This window comes from Cyprinus carpio, chromosome A1, assembly GCF_018340385.1.
Source record: "Cyprinus carpio isolate SPL01 chromosome A1, ASM1834038v1, whole genome shotgun sequence".
Lineage (NCBI taxonomy): Eukaryota > Metazoa > Chordata > Actinopteri > Cypriniformes > Cyprinidae > Cyprinus > Cyprinus carpio.
In genome coordinates, this window is record NC_056572.1 from 13,689,650 (window position 1) to 13,710,504 (window position 20,855).

The 20,855-nt window shown below is 36.0% G+C and overlaps 1 protein-coding gene across 1 annotated transcript; it reads right to left on the reverse strand.

The window, feature by feature from the left end:
• Window positions 1-9,324: 9,324 nt before the first annotated feature.
• On the reverse strand, window positions 9,325-19,635 carry rap2ab (RAP2A, member of RAS oncogene family b). Its single transcript, XM_042744828.1, has 3 exons — window positions 18,196-19,635; window positions 17,986-17,998; window positions 9,325-9,761 (listed from the first exon to the last, which is right to left on the reverse strand). Exons 1-3 carry the CDS (start codon window positions 18,478-18,480, stop codon window positions 9,508-9,510), a joined length of 552 nt encoding a protein of 183 aa, XP_042600762.1. The 5' UTR covers window positions 18,481-19,635; the 3' UTR covers window positions 9,325-9,507.
• Between the last annotated feature and the right edge of the window lie 1,220 nt (window positions 19,636-20,855).

Below are 20,855 nucleotides of genomic sequence, written 5' to 3' on the forward strand. Positions count from 1 at the left end.
TGGAAATAGCACTCTGCATTTTGGCAGCAGTCGAGTCCCTCTGGGGTAGTTTGGAGAGCGACCAATGCAGAGTGGAAATAGAAGTTGGAAAGGAAAGAGTCATGCGTTCTGAAGAGTAAAACCACCTGTCATCCCTCTGCAGCTGAATATAGGTTAGTGGAAAAAATCACTGTATGTACAGTTGACTTTAAAAAAAAAAAAACACACAAAAAAATGTATATGCTACAGACCTTATATAACAAAACACCCAGCAGCCATGCTAAACATGCTAAAAACACTTAGAACACCTTAGCAATACCTTATGAAGATCACAGGATTTCAGAGTACTTTAGAAACCACCTAGAGCACCACAGTGATCATCACTTAGCAACACGCTAACACCGTCTTAAGAACTGCATAGCAACACCCTGGAATCCACAAAGCAACATTCACGACAAACCACGGAACACCTAAGCAACCACATAGCAACACCCTGGCAACAAGAACATCTAAAAGAAAACTGCATAGCAACAACCCAGAACACATCCTAGCAACAGCAGAGAAATTCAACCTGCAACTATTTTTTAGCAACCACCTAGCAACCAAACATACCAACCCTGACAACCAACCTAAACATCCTTATAACGGCATAGCAACATTAACAATCCACAACGCCCTGTCAACCACAAAACAACACTTCCTGTCAACCACCCAAACACGTTAGTAGCTGCATAGCAACACCTTGGCTGGCAAAAAGAAAACCTAAAGGTGATGATACATGGGGCAACGTTTCTGAGCAATATTGCTTGGGCACTTTCACATTGAGAATGGGCAACAAATTTCTATCTGGATACTCATGGGCCCTGGGTCTCACCTGGTTGCCCACTGCAACATTGCTCAAAAAGTTGTTGCGTGTATAATCACCTTAAAAACTTAACAGCCACATAACAACATGCTAACAAAAAAAAAACCCATACCCTCCTAGCATCTAGCATGAACCATTAAAGAATAATTCAGCAACACCTTAGCAAGTGTTGCATGAACACCACTGACATTTTCTTCCAAAAACCAAAAGTCTAGTTAATTATTTGCTATCTGTGTTGTGGTCTGATTTCTAATGGTACGTGTGTCCTTCAGAGACATCTCCAGCCCTCGTCCTCCACAGCTGCCCAGAACACAGGGGCTCGTGGGTATTATGTAAAGTGTGTGTAATGTACGTGGGTGTGTTTGGGAGAACAGGACTATCTGGAAGGAAAGTGTTTATGGATGCATGCGGCAGATAGAGTACAAATATTTATTTGCATCATGTTCTCTAAATCTAAAGTGCGTTACATATATATTATTACTATCACATGCTGATCACTTCAGATGTTTTCATACTAGTAATCATTATAGTGCACTACACTAAGGCATTTTTAGTGCACATTTCAGCAGATACAGAAGATAATTCATTCTATGCATACTAAAAAAACTTACTATGCATAATATACATACTACAGTATATACTGCAGAAATAGCATGAGTAGTAGTAGTATGATATTTTAAACCTAGGCAATAATAAAAAATTTCAAGCTACTGGCTCCTTTATGAAATAGCACAACTGCATCGGTTTGATATGCATGAGAAATCAGAGGTTTGAGAAAACACAAGCTCGGCAGAATCTCATGTAGATTGTATCTCCAGATGGCGCACACCTCTTGTAAAATGTAACAGATCAAAGTGTGTGTGTGGAAAACAGAAGATCCAGAGGAGAATGAGGTGTGTAAACATCACTAGGCCTGATGTAGAGTTCACCGAGGGTGGTAGTTTTTTTCCACTCATAATATTAGTCAAGGTTTCTGTTACCAAAAATGGTCATAACTTAGTTTATTACTACCACTTTCCACCCTCTTTACAAGCCTTAAACATGCTGATTTTGCTGCTGCACATTTAAGAGAAATACTGATTAACCTCTGCTTACAAGCACAGTTTAAATGTTCTGAATAGGTCTTGATACATGTGGGTGGTCATATGTTAATGAGCTCATATCTGGGACTTTATGCCAACCAATAGGTTTGAAGGTGTTCGACTGTTAAAGAAGAAAAAAGAAGGGCTTTTTTGAGCCAGTTATCCGAGTATGCCATTACTGCAAATGAAAAATATCCAAATAGAAATAGAAAATATATGTATGTAATGCAGCTTAATAAGTTGTTTTAATGTGCTAGCAACCATGCACAACACCTTAGCAACTCAGAATACTCAAGCAACCTCATAACAATGTGATAGAAACACTCAGACTCTTAGCAAGCACATAGCAACACTTTAGCAACCACTAAAAAGAACACAGGACTTCAAAGTATTTTAGAAACACCTAGACAACTGTATAGCAACACCCTGACAACCATACAAAAAATCCTAGTAACAGCACAGAAATACAACATGCATGCATCCCCCTAGTAACCAAACATAACACCCTGGCAACCAACGAAAGTATCCTAGTAACAGTATAGCAACACCCTAGCAAACACATAGCAACACACCGGTTATCGACCAAAACAGCTTAGTGCTAAGCAACAACCCAAAACATCTTAGCAACAGCAACTAAACATAACACCTTGTCAACCATCCAAAACATATTAGTAACTGCATAGCAGCACCTCAGAACACCTACACAACTGCATAGCAACACCCTGGCAACCATTCAAATATCCTAGTAACTACATAGCAACACCCTGGCAACCACATAGCAGTACGCTCACAATAACAAACAACATCTAAGCATTCAAAACACAAAACTAACCATATAAAATACAGTAGCTGCCTAGCAACACCCTGGCAACTAACCAAAACAGAATGGATGGTGCATAATGTAGTTTCAAATTCTCAATTTGCTGTCATTTTATGTCTAGAAGAAACAACTGAGCTATAGAAAAGATGCCATTTCTGATTGTTCTTTTCTTTTTTTTTCTATTTTCTTTTTTTTTATGGCCCTGAACTCCATGATAGTGCGTTTTACATGGCATAAACGTAAACTTAAAACCTGGGTATTTCTTTATTTGCACATAAAAAAATCATATCATATTTGTGATGTAAGCATGAAAAATATAATCTTCATAGCAGTTATAGGGCCTTAAACACGTGGATGGAAACTTTAAACTCCTCCAGTGTGTTATGGAGGTAATGGTCATAATTAGCTTGACAACGTCCCAATAACACTCAGCTTCTAGTGAAGCATTAGAAAGTGATGGATGTCTCACCACACCAGATGAATCAGTGGGATATTTTGGCCCTCATTAGTGCAAATAATGTCTTTTAAAGAGCACTGCGGAGAATTCACTGGTGCTTGAATGATGAATCATGGGAAGGTGTTTCCAGATGTTTCCAGCTGCTTGTTTCTGAAAAATCGACACAATTATAAAGCCAATGTGGCTTTGGCACATGGGCCTCCATGATCTGACACCTTAATGATCACCTCAGTTTTTGACAAAAAAAAGCATCATTCACGGATAATTTTGGCAATATTCACTCCAAAAATTAGGTGCATAAGCTCAGATCAATGAGGCCTAATACCAGTGATAGCATAGTTTTTTAGGGAAAAAGAAAATCCTCTTTTGTGTCAAAATGACCAGAACACAAGTTCTTCAAAATGTAATTGTTGTGTAACTGTTGGTTTTTTAAAAGATGTCAAGTGGTTTAACCATAAAGTAAACAGTAATATAATATAATATAATATATATTTTAAAAAACATTAGTGATTTGAATCATAAACTCTATTTGTCTTATTCGTGACAACAGGTGCACTGTCATCAATAATTGCATTTTTAAAGAATTCATAGATAAGAACCAAACAGCTAAAACCAAATTCGCACAGAAGGCATCTAGCTCTGTTTTTTTTTTTTTTTTTAATTTAACTAAATTCAAGTACAAACCTTTATGGTAGGCTATATTTCAACAATCAAACATTGTGTTGGACTGGAACATGTCTTTACAACCCCTAAATAAATAGGCTATTATTTTCAGCATATTGATGAGCCACATAAATGACATTTAAAAAATTGTGGAGTGATTTCTGACAAGAACATTAAGGCTCCACACACACACACACACACACACACACACACACACACACACACACACACACAGATTTTCAGTCATACATCAAGTCTTTACTGAATAGAACATTTATCCTTTGAATGTGTTATTAAATAACTTACAGTTTATGGCAGTCTGGTTTTCTTCGAGGAAGATGGATCTTCTCATAAGATCTTGTACTCTGTGTGAATCTTTCATTTTCTGCTGTTATTGAATAAACTGCTGTTTTGTTTCCATCAGACACATACAAACACACAAAACCATCTCCTGTGTCCTTGCCTCCATCCTGCCATATATCTATCTATCTATCTATCTATCTATCTATCTATCTATCTATCTATCTATCTATCTATCTATCTATCTATCTATATATATATTTATGCTACTCCTTTCTAAACCCAAGGAGCCTTAAAGTCAACATGAAACCAGAATTGACGGATGTTTCTAGTTTTATTGTGTGCAAATCATCAGTGCTAGCACATCTTAAAAAAATAAATAAAATAATGTTTTGTCTTTACAGTCTAGCATATCAGGTGATGTAAACTTGATTAGAAATGTTTGAGACTGAATTTGAGCAGTTTGAGACATTGTTGAGGAGACACCATTTAATGTCTTTGCTGTGTGGCAGAAACAACTGAGACATTAAAGAGTGTTTGAAAGAATGCAAAGCATCTGCACGCACCATAGCTTCTTCTTCAATACAAAACCCCAAATTTATCATAAATAAAGATAAAACATCATGTTATGTTATCATCCTGTTGCCATGACACCCAGCGATGTGGCCTCCGGCGAATCTTGTCCTCTATAGACCTGCTTTTCACACGCTGCTCCATCACTGCAGGATCTCAGAGGAGGATGAATGAAAGCCTGCTGTAGTGGGTGGTGTGAAATCTCCTGTCAAACATCTCACTCACTCGACCACATAACAGCGCATTCACTCCAAACGCCACTAATACAAGCTTTATGTTCAGCTCTGGAGAAATTCAACATCTTAACTCTATTATGAGTGGAACATGAGAAGTATACTGCATGTACTGTTGGATTGTTGTTAACTGAAACTATTCAAATCATTTTGGTTGATTACAAATATATATATATAGGATGAAAATTAGAAACAAAAAAAGTTGAAGTATTACAATTACTAAAACTAAAAAAAATAAATAAAAAAAAACACCAACTACAAATAATTAACCAAAAATCAAAAATATGATAAGTACATGAACTTATACCACACAGTATTGCTATTTTTATCTAAAACTATTAAAATGGTTTTGGTTATATTACAATATAAAATAATATATAACAAAATAAAATGTATATATATATACATACATCACGTATATATATAGATATATATATATATATATATTATATATATATACGTGTGTGTGTGTGTATATATATATATATATATTTTTTTTTCATCTAAGTTTTAGTAATTTGTTGTGTGCTTTGGCATTTTATTATTATTATTAATATTTCAGTTTATGCACTATACTGTATGCATTTCCTCTGTAAAAAAAGACAGTTAGCTCTATTAGCCAGACAAACTCAAGCTTGCGTCTACAGCTGTGAATAAGATGTCTTTATTGTTGTGTTGAATGAAACCATATTCCCAATCCATTTATCATGTGGAAGAGGGTAAATGGTCATTTAAAAAAATATAAGATCAATGATGAAAGTTAAAAAGGCAAACCCTTAGTTCGCATGGCAAGGCAAATTCACCCATAAATGATCGTCTGGAGGATCGTAGAGTGATTGTGTGTTTTGTGTGTGTCTATTCCGCTTGTTCAGTCTCATCTGCTGTAATATTCACAAACAATGATATTTTAGCCATGCATATGACTGCTAAATCAACATACTGAAAGTTTGACATCTTTTATAAACTACACACGACCGTCTTTAATTGTTTTCTTTAGGCCTACATTTGTTTTTGTTTTTTTTACATATTTGTACATTTCTGGATTCATGAACCACATGATCGTATTGATGACAGATATGATGGTTAAATAAGAATTGCTCTGTAATACCAAATGACCGTAATACCAAAACGACAATATAGATAAAGAAATGTTATCATCTTATTTTCTAATGATTAAATAAACAAATAAAATGACAAAACAAAATATCCTCATGAATTTTAAGAACAGATTTGGTAGCCTGTAACTCTCCTGAGAAAGGTATGATAAAATGATTTTGCTTATTATTCTTTTCGCCATATTTACTCAAAGCAGATGAACTGAGGGGCGCTTCGATTGATAATGAAGTGCCCCGTACAAACTATATTTGTTTTCCCCATGTGGTTCTGTACAACATTCATGTGGTTGACTGCATTCTGCTGATTCCTGTTCCAAAATCATTAAATTAATAATCACATCTAGTACAGGCTTCAAAATTAATAGGCACTTTCCACAAATAGGGTACAAAATAGGGTTTGAAACGCTGAAAAATCTTGCTCGTCCACCTCAGGAGGTCAAACTAAATATTATATGAGCTGATTTATTTGAAATGTATTTTATTTAAATAAATGTAAAATAAATGTTTTTAAATGTAGAAAAAATATTGTAAATTATTACATTTTTTAAATATTATTAATAATATTTTTTCTATATTTAAAGATATTCAACAGATGTTATATGATTTTAACTAGACCTAGAGGCGCAAACAGGCCTAAATCACTATTTTAAAGGGTCGGATACAAACATTTTGTGTGTTTTTGAAAACTAGCTACTTTGAATCCAGGCTGTTCTAGACATTTGGAGGCTCTAGGCAAAATTCATGTTGGAGGCCCCCCACCTCTAAAAAAAAGCACTTGAAACAAATATGATCCCTAACCTTTTTATTTATACAACATTTCATTTTAAATTTTGTATATTTTCACTTATACATTACCAGTCAAAAGTTTGGACACGTTACTATTTTTAATGTTTTTAAAAGAAGTCTCTTATGCTCATCAAACCTGCATTTATTTGATCAAAAGCCGTGATATTATTATTATGCAGTAATTTGTTGAATCATTTATTCACAGTTCATGAATACCACTTCAGTAAATGAACATCAGTGCAGTGTCATCATTTTTTTCCTAGCTGGGCATGGGCAGGAGTTCCCCCTCCCATTTAATCAATATAGACTGCAGATATAGTCAATATTATTGCATTGATCTGTCCAGAAATGACGCTGATCGACAGAACAAGTTTAAATTTTCAATACATTGCAATCACTCCAAAACAGATGACGACAACTCACACACCTGCATGTTATGGTTATGGTTAGGGTGACCATATGCACGGTTCATACGGGACACGTCCTGGCCAGGATTTTAATATTGCCTAAAACATCCAAAGCAGTTTGACCAATAACATGCAGGTATTATACATAATCGACCAATCGTGGGGCTGCGCGTGAGAAGGTGAGATTTACAGGGAAACGATCAAAGCGATGCAAATATGCCGATCCGAAGTTCGTTCGTTTGACTTGAAGCGTTGCTGCTCAAAAAAAAAGACAGCAAAGTAGGTGCGAGAGCGATCCGAAAGCATAAGGAGCCGTCTGATCTGCTCTCTAGCTCTCATGAATGTCACACAACGATCGACCTGCAAACAGCCAAAACCTGGATATTTTAGGCAATGTTAAAATCCTGGATGGGACGTGTCCCGTATGAACGTCGCATATGGTCACCCTAGTTATGGAGGCTCCGACTCAAAGCCCGAGGCCCTTTGCCATTAAACACACCTGCCTGTAGCTTTCTAGTGATCTTGAAGACATTAATTAGCTTGTTCATGTGTGTTTGATTAGGGTTGGAGCTAAACTCTGCAGGACAGTGGCCCTCCAGGACCCAAGTTGCCCAGCCTTGCCCTGTGCAATTGCCTGCTCTGCCTATAGGTGGCGCCAGCCCTGCTTTGTTAGAATTAAATAATTATTATTTAATAATTACTATTAAATCATTTAAATTAAATCGAATATTTAAAAATATTTGTGAAATATTTTTACATGTACAAAATATTTTAAATGATTTCCGCATTTAACGGAATATCAATTCAACAGATGTTATGTGGGTTTTAACTGCTGAATATAGTCAAGATCTCTGAGGTGTGGGAGGCCTGAATCACGAATCACCATATTAAAGAGTCGTACAGACATTTAATTCGGAACTCTTTTAAAACTAGCTGCTTTGAATGCTAGGTTAATTTAACAATTTCTCGAACTAGTTCTTTATGAATTTATTGCTTCAAATAAAAGTATCAGGACATTTGGACTCTTTTTGTGGAAAGTGTCGTTAGCGTTTCATGACGAATACTGTTCCCATTTAATTCAAAGCTATTCTAAAGCAAATCCCATGATTGTTTTACTACATTATTACAAAATACATAACTCAGTATTTGCAACATTCTATATCAAGGTGCTAATTAAAAACCACAACATAATCAGCTGATGATTCCCAGCAGTTTCGCAAATCAAAACAGACACAACATTACAAAAGAAAAGTGCTTCTCAGCATCCTATTTGGCTTCCTCAAAGAAAATGTCCCTCAAACTCTCGAAGTAAAGCCCCTCGTTGCTGCAACGGTACACTTAAACACATAGATCCCCTCATGAACATTTCAAACCTCGACGTCTGATAGTCCCTCAGAGGAAACATCACTTTGCTGACAGCGGGCCGTTTGGAAGAACAAAAACTAGCTCATTCTGGCCCTTATTAAAGTAATGGCAGTTTAAGACATCAGGCTCTATATGTGCAAACTAAATGGCGAAACCAACACGATCAAGTCTCTCGCGAACAGCGCCAAACTTAGAATGAACGTGTTGAAAACATGCGGGGAAAAGAAAGACCCAAGTATGGTGCATTTTTTTAACCCCTTTGACCTTTTTATGGTTTCTTTTTTGTATTCATTTATAATAATCGTGTTGAATTAAGGCGTTCACACACTAGACAAAGCTTTGAGTTTTTGCGATCCATTTTTGGAGGGAGGGAAAACCGTCTGATCATAAGTGGGAAAACAGTGAAGTGGATTTCGCCTCAAACTTGAAATTGCCAAGAGCTCGACCGATACTAAAAAGCTACTTTTTGTTTGCACATCACAGTATCGCTTCACAAACCACTTGTGTTTCTCATCTACTTGTAAGTTCAAAGAACATTCACAAGTTAAAGTTTTGCAAAAAATTATAAAAGGACGTAGAAAGTTTCCCTTAACGCTACGCTGTTTCTCTAACATTCGGCATAACCAAGGAAAAAATGGGCAGCTAACCAAAAGTATTTTCTAAGAATGTTTGATAAATTGTTTAAATAATGTTAGCTGGGTATGTCTTTGCGATGCATCTTTCCCATTGAAATCAATGAATTTGTAGGATTGTCTAGTGTGTAGACGGCATTCACATGTGCATGACGTGTATGAACACTACTTTAGTGAAGAGCTCCATGTTGAACCCCTTTGAAAACCTTATGTGGCTCCTGATTGTGGGGTTATTGTATATTGCAGGAGGAGCAGCACGGGTCTTCCTTATCCGGCTGAGAGGCGTAGTCCATCTGCCTGACTATCTCCGAGAACAGTTCATCCACCATGGTTTTGCTCTTGGCCGATGTCTCCATGAACGGGCAGCCCCATTCTTCAGCTAGGGCTTGACCCTCACTTGATGAAACCTCGCGCTCATTGTCCAGGTCCACCTTGTTTCCCACAAGTATCACGGGCACGCGCTCGTACCTGCGAACATACATGACTCAAGAATGAGTGAAATTCCAAGGTGAAATGTGGTATTTCAGCACTATATGCAATAAGTAACAGTTGTTTCCGAACAGGTTTCCTAAGAGTTCTACTGCACCTTCTGCCCTTGTTCGCCATTGGTCAGGCAAACAGATAGTCTCACCCCCCGAACTCATGTGATTGGTTGAGTCAGAAGTTGACAAAACATAACATAATCGTGGCTACCATAATTATATCAAAATGTGTGGCATATGCCGATTTTAATCTCAATAAACAGGAATGTAAATGCATTAATCGCATGATTACAGCTCTGACAAAAATGTGCATGTGATTGGCGAAAGATTTGGCAAACGCTCCAATGCATATCCGTGTTTGGGCTCAGGAGCGCTTCAAAGATATCTAATTACAACACGTTTTTGGAGCATTGAACAATGTAGCCAATCACAGGCATATCTGTTGATTTATTGAATGCAATGGCCAATCAGAGGTGTGTTAAGTTCAAGTGTCCCCTCACCGCTCAAAACTTATGTAAAATTACTTGAAAACAGCGAATAGATTTGGCTCATGTCATGTAAACGTCTTACTGTGATTAAGTCCTTACTCTGATTATTGGAAGAAATCACATTATTGGTGTACATTATTTTTAATTGAACAATAAACTGGAACACAAAAAAAATCTTGTAATATTTCATAGACTGAGTCGGAGCTATTGATCTGTCAGACGCTCGAGAATGACCAGATGAGTCATGAAAACCAGACTGAATACAGAGAGCGGAGGAGTATCGGTTTGATATCAGCTCTAATTAAAGGAGGAAGATCTTCAGTGACTGTAGAGAGTGATGATGAACGTCTCAATGACTGTGAGAGGAAAACATGACTGCTCTTTTTAATAGCTTGGGACACTCACAAGCGATATAGTTCATCCAAAAAATAAACATCCTGCCATCATTACTTTCATTACTCCAGTCACATGATCTTTCAGAAATCATTCTAATATGTTGATTTGCTGCTCAAGAAAAATCTATGATTACTATCAATGTTGAAAACAGTTTTTGAAACAGTGATACATTTTATTTTCCAGAATTCTTTGATGAGTAGAAAGTTCAAAAGAACATCATTTGTAACATAAATGTCTTTATTGTCACTTTTGAAGAATTGAATGCATCCTTACTTATATTAGTATAACATCATTATATTAGTTTAACATGAGCAGAGAGCAGCGCAACAGACAATCACTAGCATCATTCACATCATGTTATTGCATCTAACATTTCACGGCCTCAGCTAATATTCATCGTCACACTAGCAGGACGTTATTAGCGAGGTGTGAATGGTGAGTGGGGTGTAAAGCGGCACACAGATGAAATGTCATCTATTGGTGGCGAACAGGAGAAGTGCTATTTATATCCAGACTTACACAAGGGAAATCTAAAGCTCTGCAGGCAAGGAACGCCTGTTTGTGCAGGTCTGGGATCAACTGTGTCCTATTCAATGACCATAAATGCTTTCATATTCGTCATGCACATTACACTATTTATAAGATGAGCTCAAACACAATGCCACGTTTTAGCAGTGGGGAAACCCAGGCAATCTGGGTCAAAAGAGTTACGCTAACAATTAATTGTTTATTTTGAACGTTCTTTAAATTGTTATTACGTGTTTGTACATTCTGTTTGTACACATTTTATGTGCCGCTGATGAAAAAAGAAAGCAATAAAGCTGGGCTGGGGAAAAATATTACCCATTCAGCCAGTTTATGAAGCGACATGTTTGAGCAAGAAAACTACTTTCCCCAAAACATATTTTACCAGGACTCATATAAAATACAAACACAGCATAGATTATGCAACTAATAATATTTCTTTTGCTCTTTATTTTCTTTTATAAGTTCTCAAAAAAGTGCATTTTATTGATTTTTTTTTTTATTCAAACAATTCTCTTTTTATATTGTGTTATTATATGTATAACTATTTAAATGATATAAATGTCATATATTTTATATAAAATCATTACTAATTACAATTAGAATATAAAATAAACAAATCATATATATTTCATATATAATCATATATGATATATATGATATTATTTATTAATAAATAATGTTATATATCATATATTAAAATGTGTGTATAAATATACACATATATTATTTTTATATAATAATGGAAATATTATATAAATATAATAATAATAATATATGTATATATTATATTTTTAATTATTTAATTAAATATTTATATTAATGCATATAATATAATTGAAAATAGCTAGCTAGCTATTATAAAATGTATTTTAATTAAACATCCTGCCACATTTTGAAAAGTAATATATAAGTATATATGACAAACAAAATACTATTTTTGATTAAATTAATAAATACCTGTGAAATAACGTGTTATATAACCAAATAATAATATAAGACAGACCACAAGCTAACCATATTGTTCTGTTGTTGTTGTGATTCACAGACAAATCTGTTCTCATTCAGTTCATATAATGCTGCTTGGTGACATTTTCCAAAATGTCATGCCATGCGTTATCATCTTAATGTGTCTTACTGATTAAATTAAATAATTTAATATGGTGACAAGATAAACACAGCAGCACTAGTTAAGTGAATGTAATTACCCTGGAGTCTAACGAAGTGCAAGCCTTCATGACCCACAACATCTGTTAGAGGATCACTGAAGCATGAGCGTCTGCTCTTATAGTGCTGACCACGTGTCACACAGCGATTATGATGCAACCATGAGCTGCACATGCAGATGACAAGGTGCTTTTACCAATTTAGCATCTGAAAGCAGCTCAGTAGTTAAATTATTCTTTTATGCTACTATTGCTTAATTGCCTGCCACAACACGTCGCACAACACTCACAAAAGAAGAAGAAAAAAAACCACACAGGGCGCAATTTAATTTTTACAATCAAATCAAATTTTTTAAGTGATAGAATCTTACATATTTGTTTTTATAAAATAAATATGTATAAAACCACAAAAGGACTAAGAATTATTAATAATTTTAAATATAAGTTATATGAATCATATGAACATAATTCTACAACAGAAACAAAACAGAATTAAAAAATTGAGCCTAATGCAATTCATACAGCGCAGCTGTGTGGAGAATTGGCCGCCGGCTGAAAATGCGATCAGGTATAACTGTGATGCAGCACTGAGGGATTTAAAACCTTTTGGATTTCACTGGTCTGTCTGTCAGAAACTGATGGCTGCATTGCTCCGTCCAGCGCATTGAAGGCCTCGCCGGAAGCAGTTGCCCAGTAAAACGCTTCGACCCACCGGCACTTACGAACACAAAAACAGATGTGGAAGTCTCCAGAGACCCCTGCTGGAAGCGATGCATGCTGGGATGCTTTTGCAGTCGTAAATGCTGGTAGGGCCACATGGCTGGTTCAGAGACAAACAAAGGAACCTAGCTGTTTAATGAAAACAAAATGGGGAATGTTTTTTTCCAAAGCTTTCCAAAATAAAAAGCAATCTCATAAATAAAAAATAAAACACAGTGTTCAGAAAGTAAACTACTAGAAGAGTAGAAATAATAATTACAATATTTATTTAATATTTAATAATTTTATTAATAAATATAGAATATATATTATAAAAATATTAAAACGAATATATAGGTTATAAAAAAATAGACAAATGAAAACTAAATGGACAAAATGGAGACACAAAAAGTGTGCAAATAATATAATAATAATAATATTTAAAAATATGTTATATTATTATTGTTGTTGAGAAAAAAATATAAATAAATGCAACAAAACAAACACTTAAAACCAATATAAAGTCCTTGAAGTGACATGAAAATACTAGCGCTAGAGCAAGTAGAAAGTAGAAGCTGAAACCAATTTTAAAGTCATACAAAATCTATAATCAGCCTCAGTGAAAAGAAAAGAAAGGAAGTCTTCTGTGTCAGAGTGAAACACAAACGAAGACAGATGACTTGATTTTAACTACGCTGCAGCTTCGCTGTGCGGTCACAAGCAGTGCAGCAAAGCGAACAGCAAAAAGTGGACCAGTTAAAAAAAAGCAATCATCAACTTCAGCAGCTCTCCAAACACACACACACACTCCATGTGTTTCAGAGCGATAAGAATGTTTGACACTAATCTATGATCCATTTCTTCAGTCCCTGACTGTATCAGCAAAAAAAAACGGATTTGAGATGAGTGTGAATTGTCAATTATAGCAGCACTAACAGCAGGTTGCTCGTGGTAACCCTCAGGACCACAACTCTCATCTTCCATGAAGGAAGGTCTCACGGGACTCAGTCCCTGCAGCCTGCAGGAAGACAATATCCTATTTTCACAAAACTGTCATTAGACATCATATGTTGTTAAAATTCAATTATTTATAAAAATAAACTGTAATGTTTTCCCTGAATTTTGTAAACTGGTATTTCGATTGTGGTAAGTCAGAATGCATGAAAATAGCATTAGACCTCCCCTGTAATTTTATCTTTCAACAACACCTTGTAAGATGCAGCATACAAATGCAGTGAGCAATGCAATCACCCTTAAACGATGAAAGGTCTAGTACGACAAAGATATCGCTTTCTTGAGTGGACATTCAAACTGATGTTTTTATGCTGAAAATGATGATGACGCTGAAGTATCAGCTGCAGGTAATCACACTCGCTCAGTCCATCTCTGTCTCATAATACTCTACATAATACCGTAAGATTTTTAATACAGTACAGAAAGATTTTAATTGAAGCAACTCAAATGTTTTCTTCGTTACTATTCTAAAAGTTACATTTTCGAATTAGGGAACGAGGTTTTTGGCTCAGCAGCAGCTTGTTAACCTGTCAGCTTGAGATTTTACATACATGGCGGAAGGAAGTAGTTCTGCATATAATGGTGTTTTTTAAAGACACTTTGTGCTTGTTTCTTACACACTTGTGCCTTCAAACTGTTGCCTACAGGCAAATCACAGCATGCTATCACAATGGGTAACAGGTCTATATATAATATACGCACATTATTTACTACATATACAGAGAAAACGTACACCCCTTAAATATTTTGGATAGTCAAAAGCTATTTTTTTTTGTTTCTTAAGGAATTTCAAAAATATATTTCAGAGCATAAATTTAGCCACACTATAAAAAAAAAATAATATATAAAAAAAATCTATATAAAAAATCTCTCACGCGTTTCTCTCTTCTATATATTTATGTAGTATATATAATAATTTAATAAATCAAATAAAAAGTTATACCCTACTAATTCTATAATTCCTGTAATACTAATAGTAATTGTAATATTTTTACTTTAATGAATATTCCATTGCATTTTAATTATAAAGTGATTTATATTGGAGTAGAAGAGTCATCGGTTGTAATCTCTTTCATTGTTGATACATTTAAATAAAAAAGGTATGCAGACACATTTTTATACAGCGAGATTCATCGAATATTAATGTAAATAATATATATAAAAAAGATTTGTACACAAATCTCGGATATATGCTTCAAGTTTATTACTACTATTGTGTTTTTTTGTATTGCTTTAGAGGAGACATTCTACTTTAGGTCTGCATGGAGTCTGAACACCTGCCATTCAATGCTATTAATGCTTTTTAGATACCATTAGCATGAGATATGGCCGTAAACACATTTTACAATATGTAACTGCGTTTTCACAGAATGCCATACTCAGACTAGGGGAAAACACAGATTGAGTGTGGGCTGTGCTGTACGTTTTTAAACACCTACTGTAGCCAAATTGAATATGACGACGTGTGATTTAATCTAAATTCATTAAAGTGTGTTTAAGCCTTAGATTAAAAGCAGATGACCGACGGATCCACCCACATTTCCTCTTCTCAGGCTCTCACTGCCAGAAGTCAAGCGTGCCTTTGGGTTAGTGTGCGCTAATGCAGTCATGATGTTTGTTTCTTTGGCTTCCGACCAGCACACAATCTCATTTATATTTTGGTGAGTGTGGGGGGGCAAAATCTCACCAGTGTTTACTGTAGTTATCACCGCCGTTCTCAGCATGTATCTGCTTCCCCCTCCTGCAGATTAACGACCTGTGCCAGAGGTTTAGAGGGTTTTTGCAGGTTCTGGCATGAAACGGCGCCAATTCAATTCACAGAGAAAGAGATAATGCTGCAAAAACATAATGTGTCCATCCTGAGTGTGTTTAGTGGCTAGGATTTTCGCAGGAATTTCATCACGTCTTCGATTTATTGTTTTCTAATTTTATGCATTTTATTTAAGTGATTTCCTACAGAACTGTGTAATGTCTCAATTTGTTTAGCACATTTTCTTCACATAAAGTAAAATAATTAAAAGAGTTCCAATCAATATTTGTTCATTTATTTAATTTATAAGCATTTGTTGATTAGTTTATTTGGTAACTTAAAGCTTATTTTTGCCACAGCATTAAAAAAAAAATAAAGTAATCGCGATCTGATATCTCACAATTCCATTTTTTTTCTCACAGTTCTGAGAAAAAAATGTCTTTAATTTTTGAAATACAAACTCAGACTTTCAAGAAATAAACTTGCAATAGCACAGGAAAACTCATTAGAAAAAAGAATTCTGAGATGTAATACTGTTCAAAAATATCTGTTCAGAACCAAATCAGTTGTGCAAGTGCAAGTTTTTCCCAAACATTTTTAAGCTGTTATGTACGACAAACTGTCAAGTTACTGCATGCAAAAAACAACAGCAACATTTTCAGGTGGGGAAGTCATGGCCTAATAGTTAGAGAGTTTGACTCCTAACCCTAAGGTTGTGGGTTCAAGGTCTCGGGCCATCACACCCACGACTGAGGTGTGAGGCATAGCAACTTGAGGCACGCAAGGCACCGAATCCCCCAACTGCTCCCCTAAGCCGGGCGCCGCAGCATAAGGATGCGCTCTAGAAAGTGCCCCAAACTGCTCCGTGGTGTGTGGTTCATGGTGTGGGTGTGTTCACTGCTGTGTGTGTGTTGCACTTCGGATGGGTTAAATGCAGAGCACAAATTGCTGAGTATGGGTCACCATACTTGGCTGTATGTCACGTCACTCACTCACTTCAGGCAACCTGCAGGCTTTGATGCTAGTCATGATTTGATTACCGTAGTAATCCGCTAGCGTGACATCATCAACTGTACCGGGGAGTTAACCTCTTTAGCTACACGCGTGTATCTACTGTTCAAAATGACATCATCCACAGCCACAAACAAAAGAGTGCTTTTGCTAATTCAAATGCAAGCAATTTCTGTATTTGTCACAATGAACCAGACAGCGAATGCCGACAAGACAATATGAGAAAAGTGCATAAATAAGAGCTTTTCATAGCTAAAAGCTTTTCTGATTCAAGGTCCTGACATGATAATTCAGGCCTTTCAGGTTTTGACGCTAGAGTGATTAATATTTTGTCTATGTGTGCTTTACCTCACAGTCTGTTTTTAATTGTTCTGTACGTCTCGTTTATGAAAGCAATGTGTTCACACCCCTTTTTAAGAGTTTGATCTGGAAAAAACACAAACAATACAGTGCATATTATATGATTTCACACACGCTCAAGTCTCACAATATACTATATAAAACAAACTAAATTCTTTCCATATTCGCCACACTAAAAGACACACCATTATATTATTCAAACACGCGCTCAAAGTCTTTCCATCTGCTTAAACACCGTGGAAAGTTCAGCTCGTTTAGAGGAGACTAAACTGCCTGCTTCTTTCAGTATTGAGCACGTGGTAGTACCATGGTAAAATGACAGTAATGCAATGGTTCTTTTAAATATAGTATATACCACACTGATTGTGATTCTGAATGATTACATTCTATTACCATATTAACACTTTACAAACACTTAAGTACTGGCAGTGGTACCAGGGTAAAACTATGGTTTCCTAAGTGGATTATTTTCACCTTGAATTTAAACAGTGACAGTACCATGGTAATCAGATGTTAATACCATGCTACATGTATTTAATAAAATGTTACATGTCCACAAACATTTGTAATACCATCATTTTCTGCAGGTTTATTGTTTTTACTTTGAATTTACAAAAAAAGTACTGTAGCAGTGCTTCTGTAAATGATGAGATGCTTATACAATGTTACCTCGATATTTACATATTACAATGACCAAAACATGGAAATATCATTGTTTTCTGCATGTTTATTGTTTCTCACCTTGAACTTACAAAAAAAAAAAAAAAAAAAAATATGAACTGATGGTATCAAATGCTAATAGCATGCTAACTTAAGCCATTGTCCCGAAGCTTTAATACCATCATTTTTTACAGTTTATTGTTTTTCATCTTGAATCTTCTACAAAAATTATGGTAACAGCTCATAACAGTGTGTTCAGCTTTCAGTAAAATTATGGTAATGCCATGGAACTTTAACACAATATGTGTTATGGTACTGAATGATTATCATATTCATTTAAGACTTTTTAAAAAAGTACTTATAAAACCATTCCTATATCTTGGAAGCTCTGCTGGTTGACCAGGCTGTAGACCAGGATGAAGCCCTGGCCGTTCTTGATGTAGAGATCCCGCATGGACGCGAACTGCTCGGTCCCCGCCGTGTCCAGGATCTCCAGCACCGACGGCGACGAGTCCACCTCGATCTCCTTGCGGTAGAAGTCTTCGATGGTCGGGTCGTACTTCTCGATGAAGGTCCCGGTCACGAACTGGACCGTGAGAGCGGATTTCCCGACCCCTCCGCTGCCCAGCACCACCACCTTGTACTCGCGCATTGCGCACGGATGCGAACCGACGTGACGCGCGTAATGGAGCCAGCTAACAGTGTCCAAACCGATCAGATGCGACGGGAAACTTGCTTTGAATATCGCAGAAGTCGAGCAGACGCGGAGCCATGGCTGGCTGTATTGCAACACTCACCACAGAGACAAATAACAGAGGCGCACAAAGAGCCAATGCGCGGACTTCATGGCATCTCTAGCCACCTCGAATAGCCAGAACCCAACAGCTGCTTGTTGAAATAATCTTTTAACATGCATTTGCGTGCATTTAGGTTATAAAAGCGCGGCGCGCCCCGTCAGGGCGAGCATGTAAGGCATCACGCGTCCCCTCCGAGCGTCATTTGGAGATCGTTAAGGACGCTGCTGCATTCCAGAATAGCTATTCTTCTGTATCTTCCAGCATCCTCAACCGCCATACTCTCGGGTGGAGACCTTCTGAAGCCAGAGCACACCGTCTCGGTTCGAGGACAGGAGTTTTGTTGCGGGATTGATGCGTTGGGCGATCAATGGGCGCGGAGGAGCGCCGTAAGCCACGCCTGCTTGTCTTAATAAGGCAATGGTGAATGTGGTGGGCGGGACTTCCGCTCTCAACTGCGACGCGAATGGTTACAGCGCCAGCTGAGCGACCAATGAGGGACGGCGGCAGGGAGCGTGTCGATAAATGATGCTGGGGATGCTGTTCCTATGGCAACAGCGCGTCGCCTGCATCAGCACCTGAAATAGAAAGCAACAGCGATGCGGCCATTGTGTGCGCTGATGGAGGCTGGAGGTCTGCAGTGGTTCTTAAGTATCTGAATGCTTGAATGTCACTCATTAGATCAGCTGATGCTCCTGCATGTTCCACTTCGACAAAGTCACTTAGTCACATAGTCTTACTTCAACACTGCATCCAGTAATTTGGTTTTTCAAACTGATTAATGTTTTGCTTGAATAGCATGCTTTCTTTACATGGATAAGTTGCATTTATTTTTTTAAATGTTGTCATCCAATACAAGGACATTCATACATTTTTAAGCATGTCTTTATGCAATACAGGGTTGTGCAGTTCTTACCTCTTAATAAATTATCCATGTCCACATGTCAGGCCTTCAGCTTTCATTAGAAAGCAACAGCTCGAGTTACATCAGCGGTAAATCATATCTATAATGCATCAGCAGTTCACAGAGTATAAATCCAGTCTTGTACAAAGAACAGTAAACTGTCCTAATGAATCAAAATGAAATAAAATTTATTTTTGATTTAGGGGAAAGTTCAGCCAAAAATGAAGAATCAAGTCATTATTTTGTTCACCATAATGTTTTCCAAAATTGTGTGTTTTGTTCTTCAATGCAACACAAATCAGAATTGGCTGGTTTTTGTTTTGCATGCAATTAACAACTACTGAGGCTTGTTTTAAGCTTCAAAAAGGACCATATGTAACATAAAATATGTAAACAATATAATACAATTAATATTAATTCGTGCAATGACTATTCATTTTAAATGTAAGAATTAATAACATACGGCTTGTCTATTCAGTATCATAACTGTACAGTACAGTACACTTGCACAACTAATACAAGAGCACAGTTTTAAATTATTCAAATAATACCATGGTATTCATGTCACAGTAATTTTCTACCATGGTAACAAGATGGTATCAGATGATAATGGTATGGTACTGAATGATAACCATATTCATATACCATAGTATCAAAATCACATACAGCATTTTATGGCGACAGCAAATTTAAATTTTTTTTATGCATTTTCACTTTGTCGATAACAGGGTTTTATATTATTATAGTGAAGTAAAACACAAAAATAAATCAAATTAATTAATAAAATAAAAACTAAAACAAAATAAATAAAAAAATATCACATAAAAACCTCTATATCTCTATAAAAAAAAAAACAACAAAAATAAAAATAAAAAATGAACAAAAAGTAAAATTAGACAAAATTACTAAAAGCTTAACTTAATATAAAAGAAAAAAAAAAAGAGTTTAAAACATTACTAAAAATTACAATAGAATTGGTCGACAACAGAACAGTGCAAAAAGAGGATGGAAACTTGGCTAATCCCAAAAAAAAGGCCTATATGTGTGTGTGTTTGTGTGTGTGTGTGTACACACCATGGTAGAATCCCTAAGCCAATGTATTACAATGGTACTCATACGGTACATAGTTTCACACATGCTCACGCAGATGAAACACAATCAAGCATTAAAAAACACACCTGTCCTTTTTTTCTTTCTTTATTCATTTTGTCTCAATAGATTTTACACTATTTTTCTGAAACCAAAAACATTTGACTATATGACATAAAATAGCACATAATATATATGCACAAATAAAACATTTAAAATGGTTACATGAAAACTAATATT